This window comes from Malania oleifera, chromosome 6 (assembly GCF_029873635.1).
Source record: "Malania oleifera isolate guangnan ecotype guangnan chromosome 6, ASM2987363v1, whole genome shotgun sequence".
In the NCBI taxonomy this organism is placed as follows: Eukaryota; Viridiplantae; Streptophyta; class Magnoliopsida; order Santalales; family Ximeniaceae; genus Malania; species Malania oleifera.
In genome coordinates, this window is record NC_080422.1 from 107,273,324 (window position 1) to 107,298,580 (window position 25,257).

At 39.3% G+C, this 25,257-nt stretch overlaps 2 protein-coding genes across 6 annotated transcripts in view; both read left to right on the forward strand.

The window, feature by feature from the left end:
• LOC131158187 (protein S-acyltransferase 24) overlaps positions 1-9,047 on the forward strand; it is a 30,878-nt gene extending 21,831 nt beyond the window's left edge. The window contains exons 6-13 of the mRNA XM_058112861.1: positions 46-184; positions 279-378; positions 892-949; positions 1,137-1,214; positions 1,315-1,413; positions 1,911-1,989; positions 2,130-2,278; positions 8,457-9,047. Of these exons, the coding sequence (XP_057968844.1) occupies positions 46-184; positions 279-378; positions 892-949; positions 1,137-1,214; positions 1,315-1,413; positions 1,911-1,989; positions 2,130-2,278; positions 8,457-8,939 (1,185 nt within the window). The 3' untranslated portion in view covers positions 8,940-9,047. The remainder of the gene's footprint in view (positions 1-45; positions 185-278; positions 379-891; positions 950-1,136; positions 1,215-1,314; positions 1,414-1,910; positions 1,990-2,129; positions 2,279-8,456) is intronic.
• A 1,350-nt stretch (positions 9,048-10,397) lies between these two features.
• The window catches only part of LOC131157871 (uncharacterized), a 65,935-nt gene continuing 51,075 nt past the window's right edge, over positions 10,398-25,257 (forward strand). Inside the window, exons 1-4 of one of the 5 annotated variants that reach the window (XM_058112297.1) lie at positions 10,398-10,710; positions 22,081-22,354; positions 22,434-22,562; positions 22,668-22,875. In XM_058112297.1, coding sequence (XP_057968280.1) covers positions 22,160-22,354; positions 22,434-22,562; positions 22,668-22,875 — 532 coding nt within the window. In that variant the 5' untranslated portion in view covers positions 10,398-10,710; positions 22,081-22,159. The remainder of the gene's footprint in view (positions 10,711-22,080; positions 22,355-22,433; positions 22,563-22,667; positions 22,876-25,257) is intronic. The other 4 variants (XM_058112300.1, XM_058112298.1, XM_058112299.1 and 1 more) reach the window with 4 other exon arrangements.

The window sequence follows — 25,257 nt, forward strand, 5'->3', positions numbered from 1 at the left end:
TATCAGGTCACTTAAAATTGATTATGAAAGGATTTCATTTTCCAGGGAAATGCTAGAAGGTTGCTTGACAAACGTTGTGATGGGAATAGCCGCCTTGGACGACTTTCAAAACTAGGACTTGCACCTGCACTTTGGTGTATAATCCTCCTGCTCCTTGTGACCTATATTCATGCAGTCATTATGGGTATCTTCTGAGATCTTTTCTTGTTATTTTTTGGGTGGTTTGCTTTCTGTGAGGGTAGTATACTTACAATGGCATGTCATTCCTTTGGTGGCAGCACCTAATCTGCCAAAGCTAACAGCTGGCTCTGGGTTTCTTGCATGGTTGGGTGTTATCCTAGCGACTTCTGGACTATTTCTTTTTTATAGGTGTAGCAGGTATGGTCAGTATATGTGCGAGACTCTGGCATCCTTAAGTGTTGAATTTTGTTCGTTAAAGGCTTGTGCAAAAATAGTTTATGTATTCTATGAAAATAGAAAAGAAAAAGGAATTCTTTATGTCTTCTCTGATTGCTCAATAAAACCGTCTGATTTCAATATAGTCTTTTCCTTTTCCCGTTATTTCAGCAAGGACTAGGAATGTCAGTCATTGGCACTGTTGTTGGCCTTAACATGTTTCTACTTATAAATATTTGGGTATCAATTGGTTCTAACATTTCATGTTTATCTGTGATACCTAAGATTGTATATTGATGTGCACGGTGGTGTACATATAGGATGGTCCACCTTAATAATTAAAAGCACTTCCTTTCCTTTGTATATGTGTGGGTTTGACAATATTTTAAAGTTTAAATTAAAAATTGAACTCAGGAACATTGACAATGATTGTTGCCTTTTCCTCCCTTTTGTTTTGTTTTAATTTTGTTTGTTTGTTTTTTTTCCTGTCTACAGCAAGGATCCTGGTTACATCAGGATGAACATCCATGATCTTCAAACCATGAAGGATGATGTAAGTTGGTTTTTTTCATTCAACCCCTCTAATTTAATGTCTACATTTCTCTAGATTTTTCCTTCCGTTTCTTCGTTATTTAATATTTTTTTTCTCTTTTTTATTTTTGAAAATGAGTTTATTACTGTACTTATATTTATATTTCTGAAATTAATTAGAATATGTTTATCTTTTTATATTTCTCTAGGAGCCTTTATTGAAGATTGAGATAAATAATCCTGCATTGCTAGCTGGGAATTGGTCTCAGCTCTGTGCGACGTGCAAGGTTCTATCCTCATGTCATCCTTGTTACCTTTTTTACTGTTTCCTTTAACATATTCTTGTTCTGACTGATTTCTAATCATTTTGCTAATTTTTTTTGTTAGATTGTTAGGCCTCTTCGTGCGAAGCATTGTTCCACCTGTGATCGTTGTGTTGAGCAATTTGACCATCATTGCCCTTGGGTGTCTAATTGCATTGGCAAGGTGCTTTGACAGTTATAAGTTAGAGATTTTTTCTTTCAATATTCACTTGAGTTTTTACATTAGGGATGTGGAGGACCATAAATTTGTCAGATAGGATAACATGACAGCATGACAGCCATCAGCGAACTGCCTCTTTGCAGTTTTGGCCAAAAAATTTTAGACAAATTGAATGGTCTTGAATATCTTTTTGTAAAATCACTCTGCCATTTTGGACCTATTTTGAATAGTCAAGCGAGATTTGCAAGGTCAATTAGATCTGAGCAAATCATCTTGGTATATGGCATAGAAGACTTGTTTTCCAGGCACTGGTTAAAGATTTATTCCCCGTCTTACTTTGTTCATGCTATTTTTACAAGAATGCGGCCGATAGAATGTCATTAACGTCCTACCCTTCTTTTCAGTATGACTTGATTTGTTTTTCCTACTATTGATTAAAAATGCAATGTTTTTCTATTACCACTATAATCTCAGCTACTGTTTGCTAACTTGTGCTGCAGAAAAATAAATGGGATTTCTTCTTTTTCCTTGTGCTAGAAGTGTTTGCAATGATGATTACTGGTGTGGTTGCTCTGACAAGTATGTGTGTGTGTGTGTCTGTGTTTTTTTTTTTTTTTTGTAAATTTTTTTTAATTAAGCATTTTTTTTAGCCAATTTTAAAGTTACTTCTACAAAGCTTTTGGCTTCTACTGTTAAAATAAAATGACTTTGCAATGCAGGAGTTTTGACCGATCCAGTGGCTCCATCTTCTTTTGGAGCATGGATGGACCATGTTGGTACTCGTCACATTGGTGCAATATCATTTCTGGTGGTTGATTTTTTCCTTTTCTTTGGGGTGGCTGTCCTAACAGCTGTTCAAGCTTCTCAGGTATATGACGTTTGGATACTTGTCATGAGTTTTTAAATGCTGAAATTCAAGAGCAGTACTAGTTATTCTGGTGCTATTTAGTTTTATTGTTTGAAGATGCTTCTCTGAACTTACTATGTTTTCTATTTCCATTGAAGATGTAGCTTTCTATCTATTTTCCTCATAGGACGCAAGTTTCTGTGTATTAAATATGCAATTTGTCCCTGGGCCACCACAGTTTGAATATTCAGGTCACCTTAAGCATAAGTCATGTCTGGGAATTTGACTACCCCACCCTCTTTCTTTTCTTTCCCTTATCTATAATCTGTGTGCAAATCCACATACTGTAGGTCTCATTGAGGTGAAAGCTTGGCCATACTAAACTAAATGTGTAGCTGGGGCTAATCTTTGCGGCCAATAATAAATCTATTATTTGTTAACTCTAAATTTTTCTGGTTTCAACCTATTAGTCATGATACTTTCAGTTTATTGGGCCTATAGTTTGGGACTGACAACCTTATGTGATGATCCTTTGCTATGAGTGCAGACCCCTGAATTTTTTTTTGTTTTTTTGTGGTGGGGGTGGGGTGGGGAGTTCTAGAAACCCTTATGGCCCATTTGGAACTTGGAAAACGTTAGGGAACGGAAATGAAAGGAAAATATGTTGGAGTCTAATTTATGATATTAGGTTATGAAGGAAAGTAAAAAAGAAAACAAAAAAACAAACAAATCAATGAAAAAAATAAATTTTTCTTAATTTTTAGTCATATTATAACAAATTTTCCTTTTTAGTAGGATTTTGTATAGAGAACATATATAATGGGAAATGAGTTTCCTTCTTATTTTCCTTTCCTGAGTTAAAATCCTTGATCCAATGGAGCCTTAAGAAGCATTTACTTATTTTTCCCATTGTTTTGAATATTTTTTTTGATGATATCCAGAACAAATGGAAATGTGTTTTTGCATTTGCATCTTCAAATTTCCTTGACATACGGGCTCTGCTTGGTATTTTAAAGTAAGATTTTGAAATTAATTGATGATAACTACTTGCATTATTGTATGCCACTTTCCAAAAATTCAGGTGATATTCTCCATGTCATTCATCTCATATCAAGCATTCGTTTGCTAATTCAGTTCTCCAGTGTTAAGAGCAATGGTTTGAGTAAATGGCTCACCCAACAGCCACATTTCCTCCTTGTTAGAAAAGCATTTTGCTGTAGTTTCCTCACTTATTATTCTGATTTGTACTGCTCATATTTATACAGTAAAGAAGGGAATCTGAGTTTGTTATACGGCAGGAGAGAAGAAACAGAAAAGGGAAAACAGAATAGAAAGATAAACAAAAGAAAAAACCAGAGATTCCCTTACGGTTACAGAGAAAGGAAAAAGGTGTTACAAAATAATAGTTGCATCTGTGTTGATACGCCCCCTCAAGTCCAATGGTGTGTCAAGAACATTGAGACTTGAACGAAAACTAACGAATTTGTCAGAGACCAGAGGCTTGGTGAAGATTTCCGCAACCTGGTCGTTTGAGCTGAGAAAGGAGACAGTTAGAGACTTTGCTGCCACACGTTCACGAACAAAGTGAAAATCAATGTCCATGTGTTTGGTCCGGGAGTGGTAAATTGGGTTGGCTACAAGATAGGTGGCGCCAATGTTATCGCACTGTAAGGTTGGAGCATGTGAGAGAGAAATCTGTAGCTCACGCATAACTGTTTGCAACCAGATTGTTTCAGCGGCAGCAGTGGCAATGGAGTTGTATTCAGCTTCTGTGCTTGATCTTGCTACTGTTTTCTGCTTTTTGGAACTCCATGAAATTAAATGGTTGCCAAGAAAAATGCAATAACCACTGGTTGATCGTCTGTCATCAGGGCAGCCTGCCCAATCAGCATCAGAGTAGGTGTGAAGAGTCAAGGATGTATTGAGAGGGAAGAAGAGGCCTTAATTGATAGTTCCTTTAAGGTATCACAAAATTCTTTTGACTGCACTCCAATGAGATATGTTGGGAATTGACGCACTTTGTTCACTGAGAAGCTGATGTCTGGCCGAGAATGGGACAAGTATTGAAGTGCTCCAACAGTGCTTCTGAAAAGGGTTGGATTGTCAAAAGGGGGAGGGGGAATCGAAGGAGGATAATTTGGAAGAAGCTGCCATGGGTGAGGAAATGGGTTTGGCATTGGACATGTTGCTACGGTGAAGTAGGTCCTTGATGTACTTTCGCTGAGTGAGCAGAACACCATCCTTGAGGTTGTCAATCTCCAAACCTAGAAAGTAGGATAGTCAGCCGAGGTCTTTAACGGGAAAGGCTTGACTCAGGGCATCAATGAGGGAGTCAATGGCAGAGTTATGGGAGGGAGCAATAACAATGTCATCACCGTAAACCAGTAAGTAGATTTTGGTGTCACCATGGGCAAGAATGAATAAAGAGGGATCAACTTTGGAGGCAGAGAAACCATACCAAAGGAGCCATGAGCTTAGCTGAGCAAACCACACTCGTGGAGCTTGTTTGAGTCCGTAAAGAGCCTTCTCCAGTTTGCACGCATAGTGGGGATGTAGGGGATCAACGAATCCTTGACGCTGATGCATATAAACAGTGTCAGTTAGGTCACTGTGAAGGAAGGCGTTTTGAATGTTGATTTGGTGCAAGGACCAATGCTGAGCTAAGGCGAGAGAAAGAACCAACCGGATGGTGGGAGCTTTGATAACGGGACTGAATGTATCATGGTAGTCAATGCCTTCACGTTGATGGTAACCCTTTGCGACTAGGCATGCTTTCCACCGTTGAATGGAGCCATCGGAGTTATATTTAGTCCGATAAATCCATCTGCAACCAAGGATATTACAAGAGGAACCAGGGTCTAGGTCCGATTTTGAACTAAGGCATTGAACTCGTCAGCCATGGCAGAGCGCCATTCGGGAAATTTGGAGGCCGCGGAGAAGCTTAGAGGGGCATCTGAAGGGGTGGTTGCAGCAGCGAGGTAGTGGCGAGGAGGATAAGGAATGGTGCCATTAGTGAAGATACGGGGGCGAGAGGAGTGGGTTTTGGCTCTGGTGATGACGGGAGATCGCGGAGGAATGAGACTATGGGAAGGGGGATCTCGAGGAGGACGATTAGGGATAGATGGTGTGATGTGGGAAGGGGTTGGGGAAGAGGGCACAGATGTGGGCTCGATGGGTGAAGAGGAGGGGGAAGAGGCCGGAGTGGGATAATGTGAAGAGTGTGGGCCGAGGCCCAGAATGGATGGAGTGATAAGGGGAAGGGATGCGTTGGGTGAAGGAGAGGGAGATGGGTTGGGCTGGGCCAAGGCGTGAGCGTGGGGGAAGGAGGCCTCGTTGAAGAGAACATCTCTGGAGATATAAAGGCGATTGGAGGAGAGGTCTAGGCACTTGTAGTCCTTGTGTGATGAGTTGTAGCCTAAAAATAAACAGGATTTAGAACGAAAATGCAATTGTGATTATTGTAGGCCCGAAGGTTAGGCCAACATTCACACCCAAAAACCTTGAGAAATTTGTAATCTAGATCTTTGTTAAAGACTAGAGAGAAGGGAGATTTATTTTTTTGGAATAGGGGGAGGGAAGGCGATTAATGAGATAAACGGCAGTTTCAAAAGCATCGGCTCAGTATTTGTATGGTAAATGTGCATGGGCCATTAAGGCAAGACCAGTGTCAACAATATGTCTATGCTTTCGTTCCACAAGTCCATTTTGTTGATGGGTATGAGGGCAAGATAGTTGATTTGTGATGCCAAGTTTTTGGCAAAAAGGAGTTAACGATTTAAATTCATCCCCACCATTCGTTTGTGTAGAAATTAATTTGGAATTGAATAAATGTTCAGCATATGGTATGAAGGTAGTGAAGACATGATAAACATTAGATTTAAATTTCATGGGGAAGAACCAACAACAGCGAGTACACTGATCAACAAGAGACAGATAAAAGCGGAACCCATTTCTAGACAAATAAGGGGTCGGGCCGCAGACATCAGCACAAATGAGCTCCAGTGGCTGAGGCCTGGGTCCGAATGGGAAGAAAAGGGTTTTGGTGACTTTTGGCCAAAGGGCAAGCTAAGCAAAAGAACGAAGGATCAGCGGGATGAGAAGGCAGCTGATGTTGATGCAGGATGCGCGACACCAGCTGAAGAGAGGGATGACTGAGATGATGCCATTGAGCAGGGGTGGTATGTTCGCCGATGTGGGTGGATGGGAAAGAGGAGAGCGCCGGCACAGGAGGGAAGACGTAGAGGCTGTTAATGGAGGGACCGATGAGGAGGAGTTTCTCGGTCATGTTGTCCTTCACAGACAAAAAAGAAGAGTGAAATTTGAAGAAACAATTATTATCGGAGCAAAATTTACAGACAGAGACAAGATTCTTAGTGATGAAGGAAAATGGAGTAGGTTATTTAAATTGAATGAAGATAAAGAAGAGAGAAAGTTTGAGTCACCAATGTTTTGGATGGAGAGAGCCGCGCCGTCACCTACTCGAACCTAAGCGTCATCGGTATAGGGTTGGGAAGATAGATTGAGGTTGTCAAGAGAGTGGGTGATGTGGTGAGTTGCTGCGGAGTCAGGATACCAGGAGACCTTGGGAGATGGGGGAGAGGTGTTTGTGAATTGGCTGAGAGAGATGGAGGGGCCTCATATTGGTAGGAGTGATCGATGTGATGGCGACACTGAAGTGTGACATGGCCAGACTTACTGCACACCTGACAGGTTGGGCGAGTGGGTGTGGTGGATGGGTAGGTATTGCTGCGACCTCCTCGGTCGTAGGAGTAAGTGCGTCCTCTGTTGTTAGTATTTCTGCCAGATTTGCCCCCTCTTGAGTATCCTTGACCACGATGGTCTTGACCTCCCGTTGTTGTGACATTCACCGAAGCGTCATAGGGAAGCATGTTCCTGTTTGAGTGAGCTAATCTGCTTTCATGAACGAGAAGGAGCTGGAAAAGTTCATGAGAGGAGATAGGGCTGGGTCTGGTGGTGATGGAGGTTACAAAAGACTCATAAGCGGGACCAAGCCCTGTGAGCATGTAGGTGACAAAGTCCTGGTCAGGAAGAGGACTGCCAGTTGAAGCTAAGATGTCAGCTAGAGATCGTACTTTGCAGAAGAAGTCTGTGATGGAGAGCTCACCACGAGAGAGGTTGGCTAATTGGAAACGGACTGGGAACTGTTGGGCTTGAGATTTGGAGGTGAAAAGAGAGTCAAGAGAGCACCAGAGGTCGCGTGAAGTAGTAAGAGGAAAGGACATGGCGCAGGACTGATTCTGAGATTGAAGAAAAAAGGATGCTCAGGACAAGCTGGTCTGTCTTCATCCAGGCAGAGTACTTTGGGTTGACAGTGGTGTGGTTAGAGAGAAATTGAGGGGGAGCAGGGTGAGTGCCATCAACAAACTGATAAGAGTTCTTGGCCGCACAGATAGGCATTGACTTGAACCTTCCAAAGGGGAAAATTGTCAGTGGTGAGCTTGCTAGTGATGATGTGAGAGAAAGAGGGTGCTGGGGAGGAGGTATTGGTAGTAGCAGCAGATTCGGAAGGTGCTGTGAAGGAGGAACTGGTAGCAGCGGAGGCTTTGGCCATTGAGGATTTTGGTCTGCGAGCTCTGATACCTTGTTAGAAAAGCATTTTGCTGTAATTTCCTCACTTATTATTCTGATTTGTATTGCTCATATTTATACAGTAAAGAAGGGAATCTGAGTTTGTTATACAGCAGGAGAGAAGAAACAGAAAAGGGAAAACAGAATAGAAAGATAAACAAAAGAATAAACCAGAGATTCCCTTACGGTTACAGAGAAAGGAAAAAGGTGTTACAAAATAATAGTTGCATCTGTGTTGATACTCCTTCCCAAAAGTTGGACTGCTAATTGTGCTTCTTGTTTCTCATATACTTCTAAATGAAATGCTTTCCATTTGGTTTAAGTTTGTTGTTCTGGTTTTTCATATATTATTGTTGAAACTTGATATAAATTGTTGACAGCCGTTAGGTGAAGTGGTAATCTAACAGTAATGTTAATCTCTTTTCTAATTTGACACTTGCATATGCATGCTTGCATGTGTGCACACACAATTCTGTTTCTTGAATTGATCTCTGTTTTGGAACAGCGTCCAGTCCACCCTGCAGCTTATTGTGCTCTGCTCATTTCAATGAGCATAATGAATAATGCCTTCTGTAGATGTACTATTGAATACTTGTCTATCTTGCTGTAGATATCTCGCAACATTACGACAAACGAATTGGCAAATGCAGTGCGATATAGCTACCTGAGAGGTCCAGGTGGCCGGTTCAGGAACCCATACGATCATGGGATGAGGAAGAACTGTTCAGATTTCTTAGTCAATGGTTACAATGATGACGTGGAGTACAATGAAGAATCAGGTCATTCTGAGGGTGAGGGGATTGGTATGATGCATATGAATAAGAATTCAAACATGCAAAATGGGGTTAGCCATTCACATCAAATTCAAGCCAATGGTAATGGCCATGTTGCCCTCAATGTAAGTCCTACACATTCAAATGCTCATCAGGGTCAGGGTCAGGGTCAGGGTCAGGGTCAATGTCAGGGTCATGCTCATGCTCATTCTGCCCACTGTAGCAGCAGCCATAGCGGCCATGCCAGAACCAACAGCGCCCCCGTGGGATTGGGTCTTGGCCTTGGTCGGAGCCCTGCTCGTTCGGTGGGTGCCTCGTGATTTGATGTTATGCTGTATTGTGAGATTGGTGTGCTTTGTAGCACCAAATTGTTCATATGCGTACTTTTGGCCTAGCACCTACAATTCAATTGATTTTTGTTATTTTCATTTGGCCCCCTTGGTTGATTCAATTTTGCATTCTTTTTGGAATCATTCCACGCACAGCATTAACTAGGATCAAATCACAATACAGGAAACTAGCCTGGATTCTATTTAGGCAAATTGTTTTGTTTTGAATATGAAGGTAATTATTGGATTTATTTATCTATTCACGCATCTTAAAGCACCATATCCCGAATGATTAATGAATACTGTAGTTTTTTTTTTTTGAGGTTTCGGGGCGGGGGGACTCTCTCTCTCTCTTGAAAATATTGAATGATACGGGTTTGACATTATGAGTTAATATTTTTGACATTATGGTTGAAGCTATGCGTGTTTTACTTTAATTCTTTTAATATGTGGACATGTGATGATCACGGACCATATCATTTAGCAAGACGCTTTTTGACATTGATTCTTCGACTAAATAGATCTTCAAACCATAAGAAATATGCTGTTAGGTAGTTAAGTTCTGCCTATCACACAAAATTACAAATTCTCATAACAACTTGGATTTAAAAAACTTCTTTAGAGATTATCTCTAATACCCGGAAGATATTTTAAATGTTATTTTTACATCTTAAATGTTTTTAAGTTTTAAGAATAATTTTTATTTCAGGGATTAGTTTTAATTTTAAAATTTACTTAGAAATTCTGTTGTTAAAATTAAAAAAAATGACTCTATTCTTATGTTGAGTGTACACAATTTTTCCTTTTTTAGGTATTAAAAAATTTAAAAAATTGCAGTCATGGAGACTTCTGTCATATAAGTAAAGGAGATTAAAAAAGAGAAATTTATGATGATGGACCTATTTGTGAGAAACAATTATCCTACCAGAGATTAAACCTTTGTCAAATTATTTTTGTTTTTAAGAATTGTCATTAAAATAGTCACGAAAATAAAAATAAAAAGAAAGTTTAATCTTACTAACTAATCGATCTTATTGATTGTCATCACAAAATATGCGCTAATTCTATATTTGTATAGTCCTCTAATTTAAAAAATATCAATTTCATAACAAAATAAATAAAAGTTTAAATCACAGCGCTGTATTCGAAAATTTTTTAAAATTGAATTACCGTGAATTTTAATAAAATATAATAAAAAAATATATTAAATTTTTTTTTAAAATTTATACAAACCTAAATTAAAATTTTATAATTCATATTTTCAAACAATGCTTAAACCGATTCTAAAACTTGCGATGTCACGGGTTGCTTAGATTTTATGCCAAGATATTCTCCAAAATGGTAGGGAATGTTTACAATCTCCCTCAAAACGCCGTCGTTTCGATGAGTTTGCTTGTGTAACAAAGCGGAATAAATGTATTAAATTGCCTTAGCAGCATCGCTTCTCCCGCCGGCCGAAGCAAAACAGATTTTGGAAAAGGTCTCAATGCGGGACCCACTCTTCCCACCCTCGCTCTTATCCAATCTCGTATTTCATGTTGCTCTGACACGTGGCATCATCCGACGGCTCACATTCCTTCTCCGCCACACGCGCGCTCTCTCTCTCTCTCTCTCTCTCTCTCTTCACTCTTCTTCTTCCTTCCTACAATCCCTGTTCTCGCGCTATCAGCTTTATCTCTCTCCCTCTCTCTTTCTAGAATTCTTCTCAGTTTGAGCAGGTTCTTCGATCTCTCAGTTGATCGGATGAGCGGTCTGTTTTCTGGTAAAATTTTCTTTCTTTCTCTTGTAATTTTTTTGCTTGACGACTGTGCTGTCTGGTCGCAAATTGAAGAAGGAAGATGACAATAAGAAATTGACAAGATGTGAAGTCTATTGACTGAAGTGGGCTAAAATCCCAGGAAGAAAAATGACAAAAACTCAACTGAGCTAAACTGTTGTATTGGCATTTGTGGACTGAAGTTCTTTCGCTTTTGTTTCGTTTCTGTTGATGTTTCTTTTTAAATTCTTCATCATTGTCCGATCATTCAATTATGTTGTTAATGGGTTTGATTCTATGTGGGAAAGAGTAGTGGAATGAAGAACTTCGGGTTGTTTTGTTAGTTTTTTTAGTGTTAGTACCTGCTGCAAAACATCGTTGGAAGTTGAGTATTTTTTTTTGGTTCTAAATGTTTTCAGTCAGACCCTCAAGGATGCAAGGTGTCAGGCAATTGTCATGTTGGCTAGGCTGGAAAGTTCTTGGGACTTATAAGGTGGCTGAGTGGGTTTGGTTTGATTCGAGTATGGGGGCTTGTATGATTGAAAGTTATAATTAGACGAGACCCGTAGTGCTGAGCAGTAGAAGAAACATATCAATATAAAATATACTACATCAATATGAGACTTGGTTTTATTAATCTCTCAATCCGAGCTGAGTTTTGTGTGTGGGCATGTGTGATGAGCAATAGATGAATTGCATCAATATAAAAGAAATCACAGCATTGTGAGACACTTGACTACATGAATCAGTGAATTCAAGCTACCAAGGCTTCCCTTTAATCCAACAGTTATAAAAGACTTGTTTTTGATAGGCAAAGAAAATATTCGCTTTGTAAGGTATTGGTGCAATCCAACTACACAAGCAGAAATTACAGCACAATATCATCAGAAAAGAATCATTTGCAGCCCGGACGCTAAAAAATTGCTGCCCATCAAACCAAAAAACAAAGAAGTTTTAAGTCTTCTAACCCCTGCAGTATTATGAGAGCATTGAGAGCACTAGATGTTTCTGACCCTTAGAAAGGTCTACGCTTTCTTTCCATCCCAACAACCATCCAAAAAATGGTAGGTGAATTAACTTTATGACCTTCTTCCTCACTTTGTTAGCGAGAATGCCCCTCAGCGCACAATTCTCCTGCAAACTGTGCTATGCATATCCTAAATAACTTTGAACTTGTCTGATTTTGGAGAGAGCCTGCTATAGAACTTCTTGATGTTCTTTATGGGTCAGAAATAGACCATCCTCTAAAAAATGCTCCGCAATTGTTTATATTCTAGATTGGGAACCAAATATATGTCATATGCATTGTCTTAAGTAATTGTTCTGTCTTTGAAGTTTGATGAGATATCTAAACCTTCAACCATGTGTCCTTTGCTTGGATTTCCACCAGCATCTTAAACAACTCCTCTATATGGTCTCCTTTAACCTGCTCAAATTTCAATTTTAAATTATAACTGTTTTGTCATTTGAAAAAATAATTATTGCATGTTGATAAATGATTAAAATATTATTGGAAATGGAGTTGAGGTTAATATGATTCAAAGTGCCATTAGCAACAAGTTCATGAACAAAATGGTAGTCGATTGCAATATGTTTTGATCGTGGGTGAGTAATCGGATTGACTGCCATAAAAATTGCACTCTGATTGTCACAAAGAATTTTGGGTAGCGCTGAGAGTGTAACACGAAGGTCCTGAAGCAATTGAGTAATCCAGGCAATATCCGCAGTTGCAACGGCTAAGGAGCGATATTCTGCTTCGAAACTTGAACGAGAGACAATGCTTTGTTTCTTGGAGGACCAAGAGACTAAATTGGCGCCAAAAAAGATAGCATAGCCCATAGTGGAGCGGCATGTATTAGGACATCCAGCTTAGTCCGCATCGGAGTAGGCAAGAAGATCACGACTAGACTGTTTATGGAGTTGAAGTCCATGATGAGGAGTTCCTTTTACATAACGCAAAATATTTTTGAGGGCACGAAAGTGGTCCTCGGTGCAAGCGTGCATGAATTGGCAAATAGAATTCACACTGAAGGACAGATTAGGCCTGGTGATGGTCAAGTACTGAAGAGCACCGTCAAGAGAACAAAACATAGTAGGGTCGGAGAACAACTTTCCTTCGGCTAAGAGGTGTTGTCCGACAACAAAAGGTGTAGATATAGGCTTCGCATCAATCATTGAAGCATGCTGCAAGAGATCAAGAGCATACTTTGTTTGACTGAGAAACAAACCTTTCTCATTAGATTGAACTTCAACACCGAGAAAATAATGAAGATCACCCAAATCCTTCATGGAGAATTCCTTGGAAAGCCGAGTAATAAGGGTTTGAACCATAGAAGGATTACTTCTTGTTATGACCATGTCATCAACATAAAGAAGTAGATAAACAGTTCCAAGTAAGGAGTGATAGACAAACAATGAGGAATCTGCCTGATTGGAAATAAACCCAAGTTTAAGCAGAAAAGAGCTAAAGCGATGAAACAAGCTCGAGGGGCTTGTTTCAACCCATAAAGAGCACGCTTCAGGCGACACACATGCCGAGGGAACTGTGGATCCGTGTAGCCCGGCTATTGTTCCATGTACACTTCTTCATTGAGAAAACCATGGAGAAAGGCATTTTTAACATCTAACTGATGTAAACGCCATCCAGAAGTAACGGCCAAGGACAAAATAATTCTAACCGTAGTAGTGCGCACAACAGGGCTGAAAGTATCACCAAAATCAAGACCATGAATTTGCAAAAATCCTTGAGCAACAAGACGAGCCTTATGGCGCTCAATAGACCCATCAAAGTGAAGTTTGGTTTTGAAAATCCAACGACATCCAACCACATTATGATTTTGAGGACAAGGAACAAGAACCCACGTATCATTTTTCTTCAAAGCTTGAATTTCATCATCCATCTTTGAGAGCCATTCAGGGTGTTTTGTAGAAGATTTAAAACCCCTAGGCTCTTTGAGAGCAAGAAGTGCCTGAAAAGCCCGAGAAGAAGACAAAATAGTCATAACATGATATAACTGTCATTTGAATATGCTAGCTTTACCTCTAGTAATCATCGGGTGGTTGGAAGTGGTCAAACGAGGAACTGAAGACACAGGTGGAGGAAGAGGTGAGTCTGGAGTTGCAGAATCCGAGAGGGGTCCACATGAAGAGGAACCTGGGGATCAGGGGAAGGATCGAAGGATAGATGCGAAGAGTCATTGCAAGGCAAAGATGGTGAACTCGAAAACAAATGAGAAGAACCAACATTAGAAGAAGTAGACACACAATCCTGACAATCGGAAAACTGAATGTAGTCAATGTTGGACTGCAGATTTTGCACAGAGTCACCATGATAGGGAAAGTTATTCTCATAAAACTGCACATGTCAAGAAACATAGACATGACGTGTCTTGCGGTCTAGGCACCTAAACCCTTTGTGAAGGGTATTGTAACCTAAAAAGACACAAGGAGCAAATTTTGGAGACAATTTATTAGGTGAGTAATCTCCCACGTAAGGAAAGCAAACACACCCAAAAGTGTGAAGCATAGAGTAATTTGGTTGCTTACCAAACAGGAGCTTATAAGGAGTTTTGCCATCAAGTGACGGTGACGGGGGTCGGTTAATGAGGAAGACGGCAGTAGAGAAGGCTTCAACCCACAAAGAGAGCAGTACATGCTCTTGGAACATAAGGGTAAGGCCAGTTTTTGTGACATGATGGTGCTTGCGTTCAGCAGTGTTGTTTTGACTAGGAGTGTGAGGACATGCCAAACGGGAGCACAATATCACAAGAGTGTAGATGAGAGCGGAATTTATTATTAGTAAATTTGGTCCCACCATCACACTGAAAATATTTTATTTTCACTGAAAATTGTGTCTCAATGTACCATTGTAAATGGATGAAAGTATAAAAAAAATCATATTTTTGTTTTAATAGGAATATCCAACTAAATCTAGTACAATAATCAATAAATATTGCATAGTATCTATATCTAGTAAAAGAAAGAATTGGAGACAGACCCCATAAGTCACAGTGAAATGATCAAAAGGCATGACACAACGTTCATCATTTAGAGAAAAAAGTAAACGGTGGCTTTTGCCAAGTCTACAACTAACACAAATTTCAGAATCAATGTTCATCAATTTATTACTACAGGAAATAGATCCTAATCTTGAAATAGAAGCAACAGTGCAATAATGTGGATGACTAAGGCGAGCATGCCATAAACGAATGGAGGCTCGCAGTGAAGAGGATGTGGTGGACACAAAAGCATGATGACGTTGATCCAACATGTAGAGACCATTTTCACATCTTTCGACTCCCAGTACCGTTCTTGTGACCCGATTCTATATGTTAAAACCAGAGGAAGAAAAGGTAACAAAACAATTATTGTCTTTAGTAAGCTGACTAATCGAAATAAGATTTTTCTTAATGCCTGGAACAACTAAGACATTTGATAGAAGAAGGGGACTAGACGGAACAAGAGATGAAATGGAACTAGTATGAGAGATAGCTAAAGACTGACCATTTCCAACCATTACACGTTCATTACCAGAGTAGAGAGCCGATTGATCCACACCCTCGGTGTCACTGGTCATGTGGGATGTTGCACCAGAGTCAGGGAACCATTTAGAGCCATTCAGATCTTGAATCGAGCAGGTGGAAAAAGCTTCAGCAAGATTGGCCGATTGCTTCTTCTTGAGTTTCAAGAAGGTCCCGCAACGTTTAGTCAAGTGTCCCTCCTTGTCACACAACGGCAATAAACAGAGGAGGTAGATGACGACTTCGAATTGGCAGAAGTTGTAGAAGAAGAGAAAGATTGATTTTTCCCTTTCTTGGCCCCTACCACTTTGAAAGCTTGCTGCACAAAATAAGAAGAGTTGGAAGACAAGTGGGAAACAGATCTTTCAAAAATCTCATGACTCAAAGCTTTCAGAACAATCTTGGAAAAGGAGGGTAGCGGAAGCTGTGACATCATGGTGGTAGAAAAGATCTTGTAGTCGGGTCCCAATGCTCGTAAATACCAGTGGACTTTATCCGTGTCTTTAATGGGACGACCAATAGCAGCCAGTTGATCATAAAGACCTTTGAAGGTGCAGTAAAGCTCAGTAATGGACTGAGAGCCGCGTTGCATCAGTTGGAGTTCATCCTTGAGTTGCAGTTCTCGAGTCTTCGACCGGTGCGAGAATGAGACTTCGAGAGCACGCCAAGCCTCATGAGAATGACGTAAAGCCAATACCTCACTCAGACTCCTCTGTAAGAGAAGAGTAGAGTAAATTGAGTAACGTATGATCGATATGCAACATCTGATCGATATGCAAAATGGTGGAACTCCTCTACTGTTGACGCCTATTCTGTTCCTCTAATAAAACTAGGTTTAGTATTTTATTGGCCATTTGTTGGAACTCTTCAGTTATAATCATTGTGTTCTTGAATTGAAGGGAGCATCATTTGTGATAGGAGCTGAAAATTGTGGTTTGATGAATGAGGTTTGGCATCTAATAGATAGAATTTGTTTAAGTTGGATATATTAATTTTTTATTTTATTCTAGAAATCATATTATTTGGGCCATAAGAGAGTGTAGAACTCATTTCTTAGTGATTGACTGTACGTATCCTTCCGTAGCTGCAACATGGGATTCATTAATGTCACAGTTGAGTACTGATTTTTTTTTTTCTACTAGAAATAATATCATTTGGGTCATAAGAGAGATTTCAATCCGGTTTTATTGATGCACTGTTGCCCTTATTAGTCTTATATTATAAAACATGAACCATTCAATTATCCAATGGGAATCACTATTTCTTTGCTTATCATTTTGTTAGATATCCTACTAGTTGTATCTTATATCTTAGGTTTACTGCTGGACAGTTTGTGGATATGCATATGGATGCATCTATGCCCCACATTGTTCTTATTTGTATGAGTGTCTATTGCATGCTCATTTTCTCTCTCTTTTTTTTTTTTTTTCCTTTGACGAAGGTAATCTATTGAAAAGGCATCAAGGGGATGCCAGCCCCAATTACAACAAATCAACCACCCTGAAGGGTGTCGCAAAGGTCAAAGATTACGTCAAACTCATAAACAACATTCCGTTGTGCCTCCTAGTAACTGCTATTAACCATTGCTCTTTGCTTGTTTGAAGCATTGAGGTTGAGATACTAAACACACTCTTATTTTTCTCTTTCCAAACATACCAGAAATTTGCAAAGGGAATTAATTTTTAAATAATATTGGATTATTGATGAATTAGTGCCACCTTTATCATTTTCTTTTGTTGATTTTCTAAAACAAATGAATTATGGTTTTTTTTATAAAAAGTTTTCATTAGTGATGAATTAGTGTCACCTTTATCATTTTATTTTGTTTATTTTTTAAAACAATTGAATTACTGTTGTTTTTTAAAAGTTTTCATGTGCAGCCATTATTTTCTTTTTGATAAAGATGTTAGTAATTGGGTAAAATGGAAGACCTAAACTCAATGATAGTCTCTCCCTTTATTTATGATATATGTAAGTACAATAGGAATGACCATAATACCCTTACTAACTCACACTTATTACTAACAAAACTCTAACACATAATAATAATAATGCTAAAAGACTAAATAACCAAGAACCCCCCCTCAAGTTGGAGCATATATATCATATGCTCCTAGCTTGTTACAAATGAATTTCATAGGAGCACCTCCCAAGGCTTTAGTGAACAAATCAGCAAGTTGAAACTCAGACTTCACATGAGTGGTCGCAATGAGCTTCTATACAAGTTTCTCTCGAAAGTGACAATCAACTTCAATGTGCTTTGTCTGCTTATGGAAGACAGGGTTGGTGGCAATATGAATAGCAACTCAATTATCACACATCAACTCCATTGGCTGAGAATGTGGAAAACCTAGTTCTTTCTACATGTTCTTCAGCCTAACAAGTTCACATGTAATGTGCGCCATAGCCCTATACTAACTCAGCACTGGACTTGGCAACCACAGTTTGTTTCTTACTTTTCCAAGACACCAAATTACCATCGACAAAGATACAATACCCGATTGTGGATCTTTGATTGGAAGGTGATTTGGCCTAATATGCATCTGTATATCTCTGAATATGAGTGTGACCCCGATCCTGATATAAGAGACCTCTCCCTGGTGCACCCGAATATATCTAGTCGAGTGACTGTGAGATAATTCAACTTTCTAACAAGTCTTCGGTATCGACTTGGGTTAGGCAACAAATCACCGATATCTTGGGATCCATTGGTGTATCAACAGGTTTGGATCCCAATAGCCCCGTCTTATCTAAAAGATCAAGAACATACTTCCTCCGTGACAAGACAGTTCCCATACGAGATCTTGATACTTCTATACCCAAGAAGTACTTCAATGGTCCCAAAATCTTTGGTCTGAAATTTTCTTTGTAGAAAAAGCTTTAGGTCCTGGATGCTACGATCATTATGACCAGTGATCGCAATGTCATCCACATTTACAATAAGGAAAATATTGCCCGAAGAAATATGATGATAACATACAGAGTGATCTACTGCATATCGATGAAGGCCAAACTCAAGTACTACAACACTAAAACAACCAAACCATGCTCTCGGAGATTGTTTTAATCCATACAATGACTTCTTGAGTTGACATACTAAGCTTGACTTCCCATGAGCAACAAACTCAGGGGGTTGCTCCATATATACCTCATGAAGATCAACCATGTAGGAAAACATTCTTCACGTCTAACTGATGTAGAGGCCAATGACAAGTGATGGCTAAAGAAATGAACAAACATACTAAGGCAAGTTTAGCAACCGGGGAGAATGTGTCTAAATAATCCAAACCATACACCTGAGTATACTCCTTAGCAACAAGGCAGGCCTTCAGATGAGCCATAGAACTATCAGGATTGACTTTCACATTGTAGACCCAGCGACAACCAAACACAAACTTAGCAGGAGGAAGAGGTACCAAATCCCAAGTATCATTATCATGTAGTGCACACATCTCTTCAACCATTGACGTCCTCCACCCAGAATGGGATAGAGCTTCAGAAATAGATCTTGGAAGAGCAACAGAAGACATAGTACTAACAAAACTGTAATAAGAGGGTGACAAGAAATCATAACAAAAAAAATTAGAGATCGGATGTCGGGTACAAGTGCGTTTACCTTTTCGAACAAATATTAAAGGATCAACATCATGAGAAATAAGATCATCCGACGAGGGAACTAGAGGCACAATAGAAGCTGGAGGAGGCACTTCCCTGTTGAATCGCCGTGTGTATACTTGTAAATTGGGATGATTCAAGTGATGAGAAGGACTCAAATTGGATGAAGATGTAGGAGTATTGGGCACAAATACTATGTTTGGATCTCAAAGGCAAGGCAGAGGAATGGACTCATCAAGGTCAACATAACTCAAGGAATCAGAGTAGTGTGGTGTAGACACAAAAAAGGTGACATCAACGGAGACAAGGAATCGATGTAAAGTAGGACTATAACATTGATATCATTTTTGAGTATAGGAATAGCCCAAAAAAATATATTTAATAGAATGAGGATCCAACTTATCCATTCCTGGAGATAACTGATGAACAAAGGACACACAACCATATATACAAGGAGGAAGGGAGAACAATGGAGCCTTAGGATAGATAACTGAATATGAGATTTTAGAACCAATGACAGAGGATGGCATTTTATTGATGAGGGAGCAAGCTGTGAGCACAACATCACTCCATTTTTCTGTGGAGTGTGGGCACAAGAAGACTGATAAGTCATGCCAGAGTTAGTCATATAAGTACTGAATTGGGTACTAAAGTACTCCTTAGCATTATCACTATGAAGTATCCTGACTGACATATCAAATTGAGTCTTTATTTGGGAATAGAAAGCACAAAAGATATCAAACAACTCGGAATGATCTTTCATTAAATATAATATAACCAAGTCATCCTAGAGTAGTCATCAACAAATGTAAGAAAGTTTTAGAACCCAAATTTGATGTCACATGACTAGGACCCCAAATATCAGAATGGACAAGCATGAAAGGATTAACCACCTGTTTGTCGACTTGGGGAACAAAGGGAACACGATGATGCTTGCCCAATTGACAGGGTTCACACTCAATATTAGACACAAAAATCAATGTAGGAACTTGCTGTTTCAATTTGTCCAAGGACAGATAACTAGGGCGATAATGAATTTGAAGTGGTGTAGCTGCGACTGTGCTGGCAATGGATGGAGAAGGTGACTCAAAGTAGTAAAGTCCACGAGCCTCACGTCCTGTGTCAATTGTATTTCCCATTTTTGGATCCTGAATAACCAGAGAATTTACTGTTCCTATCTCCTTAGGGCCTTAACAGTAATGGTGGACCCATAAGCAAGGGTAACTTGAAGGAGAATTTTAGGATATTGGAGATTAGAAAAGAAGTTGATTGCACCTGTTATATGACCAGTGGCTGCAGAATCTTTAAACCAATGACTAGTAGGAAGGATACTAGATGACATGCAGACTGTAGGACTACCTTTCTGGGCGAAAGAAGCAATGTGATAAGATGCTTATTGAGACAATTGATACCGTAGAAACCTTGAATACTCCTCCTCTGATATAGTCACAGTACGTGGTTCACTCAAACAAGTGACTAACAAAGGAATCATACTTTTGGAATTTGCAAACGCCATCCCAACATTCACAAACTCAGACCAATGATCATAAGATTAATTGTTGGAACTATTGGAAGAACCACGAACAAGGTGACCCACCATGAACAAGCTGCAGATAAATCAGTACAAGGCTGTCATAGCGCCAAGAAACTCACACGCAGCCCCAAGAAAGCAACACTCAGCACTGGAACAATTGGAGAGGTCAACCACTGAAACTACCATGAACAAATCTCCAACAGCCTCAGATGCAGCCCCAAGAAAGCAACACTGCCACAGCCTCAAACAAAAAAAGACAGCTTATGAGCACTGCCACTGCACCAAGAAGGTCACGAATGACCGTCACAAACACCGAACAACAACTAATGAATTAATGTGAGTGCATTGTCACAACAAAGATTGGATCTTGGAGCAAAAACACATGCTCACAGCTTGATATTTTGGTATATGGAAGGAACTAGAATAGTGAATCAAAAAACACAGAAAATCCCACTGTTTCAGTCCCAATAAATTTAATAACAATTGATAAACAGCTTCATGAAGCATCAAACAACCATTCTTTAGGTGCCGCACTGCCGCGGACAAGGTGAACAACTCACCAACGGAGATAGCACTGCCACAACCTCACAACTGAACAAATGAATGCTGCCACGGCTCCAAAAAAAAAGCTAAAAAAGCCTTCACAATCCTTGAACAGACATTAATGGAATGCTGCAAGTGTATGGTTGGAAAAGGTTGAATTTTTGAGCAAACAACTGACCTAACAGCTTGATAATATAGTCTAGAGAGGGAATCAGAGCATGGCAGAGGAAAAAAAAAAAGGAGAAAAAAGGTGGCTGAAAATTCACTCATGCACCGGCATGTGGGGTCGGCCCTGCTGGCATTTGTCCGGCGCATGGGGGGTCCTCCAACGATGGGGTTTTGTGGGGTGAATTGTCCCCCTTGGGGGGGGGGGGGGGGCTGTTTATGGGTGTATGGTTGGTTTTGTGAAATAATATGGGGTGGAGGTGAATCTAGGAAGGACAGCCGTGGGAATGGTTTTTTCTGGCGACGGCTGAAGAGAGTAGGGTTTAGTTTAAATCGTGCTGTGATACCATGTTGAGTAATTGGGTAAAATGGAAGACCTAAATGCAATGATAGGTCTCTCCCTCTATAATATATGTAAGTACAATTGGAATGTGACCATAATACCCTTACTAACTCACACTAATTACTATCAAAACTCTTAACACATGATAATAATGCTAAAAGACTAAATAACCATTAATATACATGAAGGAGTAAGCATTAAAGGTCGCCAAGGAGGTGCCAACTCAGGTATAGAAAGGTGATTGAGCTATACAAATGGATCAAAATTTCAAAATTTGAGCCCAGGTTAAAGTGTCTGGATTCAGAATCCTGATGTCCCAAAAAAAGAAAAAGAATCAAAGTCAAAAAATTCAGACAAGGATGAAATGTCTAGATTTAGAATTCTGGTTGCCCAAAAGAAGAACTTATGGAATAGCAAATTTTTCAGTTTTTAAGCTGAAAACCCAATCATGTTGTACACTACAATTGCCTATTTTTTTTTATGAATGATGATGCGCACTGTTGGTGTTAATGATGTTAAATGTATATATTATACATACCTAGAGGAGTGGCGGTATACAGATGGTAATTTTAGACTGGCATTTAAGGTTTACGATGTGTTCTAAATACGTTATTCAGTTATTTTGTAATATCTGCTTATGTTCTTTTGCCCTTTAGGGCGAAGTAATATGGAGTGCAGGGTCATCATCCAATACACTTTATAAGATCAGTTGATAATTTGAGAGATCCTTGTGTAATGGGGGGAGTTTGTTCAAGGAAGAGGGACCAGCAGGTCATTGAGGACAGCATCCAGAGAGATGTCTCCACAAGGTATTCCAAAGTTGGCAGTTCAAAATGGCTCCCCACGTCTTTTTCCAGGGCTGGGGTAGACTGTTTACCAGGAAGCAGTTGCCCCTCCCTCATGGAACTTTGCATTTACAAGATACGCGAGGTAGCTTTTATCTTTGACATGTTTGCTTTAGGATTGTGGCCTATTCTTTTACCTCACCTTGTTACTCCTTTTGAGACAGGATATGGATAAATACAGTACATTTTCAATGCTGCCAAGTGATATAAGTCAACAAATCTTCAACGAATTGGTGTATTCCAATTTTCTAACAGATGTTTCACTTGAGACTTTTCGTGATTGTGCTCTCCATGTAATCTCTTTGGATGATTTAACTTTAAAAATATTGAGCTGTGCTCTCAGTCACTTTGTATTTTATCAACAAGCGTCAACCTCAGTTTTTATTTTTTGTTGGCAGGATATTTGTGTTGGAGAGTACCCTGGAGTGAATGATAGTTGGATGAAAGTAATCTCTTCACAAGATTCATCTTTGTTTTCTGTTGATCTTTCTGGTTCTGATGTGACAGATTCTGGGTTAGCTCTTCTGAAGAATTGCTCAAACCTTCAAGTTTTAGCTTTGAACTATTGCGACCAAATTTCAGAGCATGGACTCAAGCACATTAGTGGTACTCCCCCCACCACATTAGTACTCAGTGTCAGTCATTGCCTAAAATTTTTTGTTTTTTCCTTTATACTTGGTAAACACATTTGCATTTTAAATCTGCACTTAAACTGTATTGTTTTAATACATTCAAAGCCACTTCTAAATTTTTTAATGGACGCTTTGAGGTTCTGTGCAACTTCCTGTCATAGTTCAATAATGTTGAATACCTTTCAGTCTATGAACATAAATAGTTGAGCAGAAATATCTGCAAATTATGAACTATGTGGAAATTAGGATTATCTTCTAGATTCCTAGGTGAAGTGCAAAGATTTGGGTTGTGATGAAATTTTCCTGTACTTGTCCGTTAAATATAATGCATCAGTTTTAAATAATCTGCCTAATGGAGTAGCTCTTGCTGGTTAGGTTGGCGAGCATTTCATCAGTTATCTTCACTGCAGGCCAATTAAATTTTTTAAGTGGGACCCTTGAGATTCTATGCAACTTCCTGTCATAGTTAAATAATGTTGAAATCTGCTGCTCATGATGACACTTCTTCAACTGAATAATTGTCTTGCAGTAATTAACCACAAAATAATGAAAATATTGCAGATCAGTTTTAGTCAATCTATTATATGGAGTAGACTCATCATTTAAGTAATTGTGAACCTGATAAAATGTCTAGAAGCTGTTTAATACTAAGTAATTTGTCCTCTGAAAATATAGTAATTGCAACACAAATAAAAATTTTTTGGGACGGTTCTCGTTTATTGTGATTTTTTTTTTTTTTTTTTTATAACAAAAGATATTCATTAAAAGATTAAGATTGAACAATTAGGAGAGGAGACATCTCCTTAACAAAATCTGAAATGCCCTAAAGAAAGCAAAAAGGAAAAACCAAAAGGCACAGAAAACAATACAGGAAATACAGCACACCCTAATAAGTCAACAAAGAATGCCAATCGCGCTGAATATCCGAAAAGCACATTACCTTGAAGTTTCCATTACTCACAAAAAAGTGAAGCCAAATAATGAATCTCCTCCCACACCTGCAGAAATGATAACTTATTCCTTGAGAATATACGTGCTTTACATTACTTCCATGAATGCCAAAAAACTGCGAATAAACGCACATTTCCATAATGCAGTTCCTTCCTTTTTCCTACCAAAACCGACCAAAAAATTGCCAAAAACTACTCCATGCAAGAAAAATGCGGAGCAGATTCTTAGTAGTTAAAACAGAGACAGCACATATCTGGAGAGAGAGCCTTGGTATGAGTATTAATCCTATTAAGCACAACCAACCAAAGAAAAGCTTTGATTTTAGGGGGGGACTTTGGACTTCCAGATAGTTCTGTTGAGTGGAAAGGAAAAATCAGTACTAGTCAAGAACTCTCAAAAAAATTTGCAAGAATAAAACCCCAATGGATCCAAAGACCAAGATTGACTATCAGCATCTGAAGAGACCTGACAATTATTCAACAAGACTAACAAGGAGGATAATTCTTCCGTCTCCCTATCATTCAAGGATCTCCAATAGTGAAAATCCCAAGAAGGTAAAGGACTACCCTGATCTATAGTAAAAGAAGGAATGGATTCTTTTTGCCATGAGCTCAGGCGAAAAAGGCGAGGAAAGGAGGTGGGACAGAAGATCATTCCCTAACCAAAGGTCTTTCCAAAAGCGGACATTGCAACCTCCGCCCAGCAAAAATTAACTATGGGGAATAAAGAGAAGATAAATCTGAGAAATAGCTTTCCACAGATTTTCTGAGGAACATCTAGGACCTAAATTAGTATCCCATCCATTCTCATCAAGTCCAAATCTACATAACAACTTTATACCACAAGGGAGAATCCTCTATTGGGAGCTGCCAAAGCCATTTGGCCAAGAGAGCCGTGTTTTTGACACCAAATTTCCAAGACCCAAACTTCCCTCCTGTTTAGGCCTACAAACCATCTCCCATCTCACCAAATGGTCCCTAAAGTTCCCTACCTTTGATCACAGAAAATCTCTTATAAGTTTCTCTTTCTCAATCTTCCTAGCGAATCCTGCAGGAATTTTAAAAGTAGAAGGAAAATACAACAGCAAGCTAGAAGGGCAAGCCTGAATGAGAGTTACCCTGCCTCCCAGAGGAAAAAATGGCACCCTTCCACCCATCTTAGTGCTCAGACACTCTCTTGACAACTAGATCTCAACAACTAACAGATCTAGAGTTAGTGAGTTACCCCCAAAAGGTACCCCAATATAGGACAGCGTCCACTCCAACACTATGCACCCTCTACCTTGAAGATAACTCCCTGACATGCTCAACAGGTACATTAATTGCTGCCACTCTGCTCTCCCCATATTAATTTTAAGCCCAGAAACCGTTTCAAAAATATGGAGAAGCCCCAAATATTCAAGAAA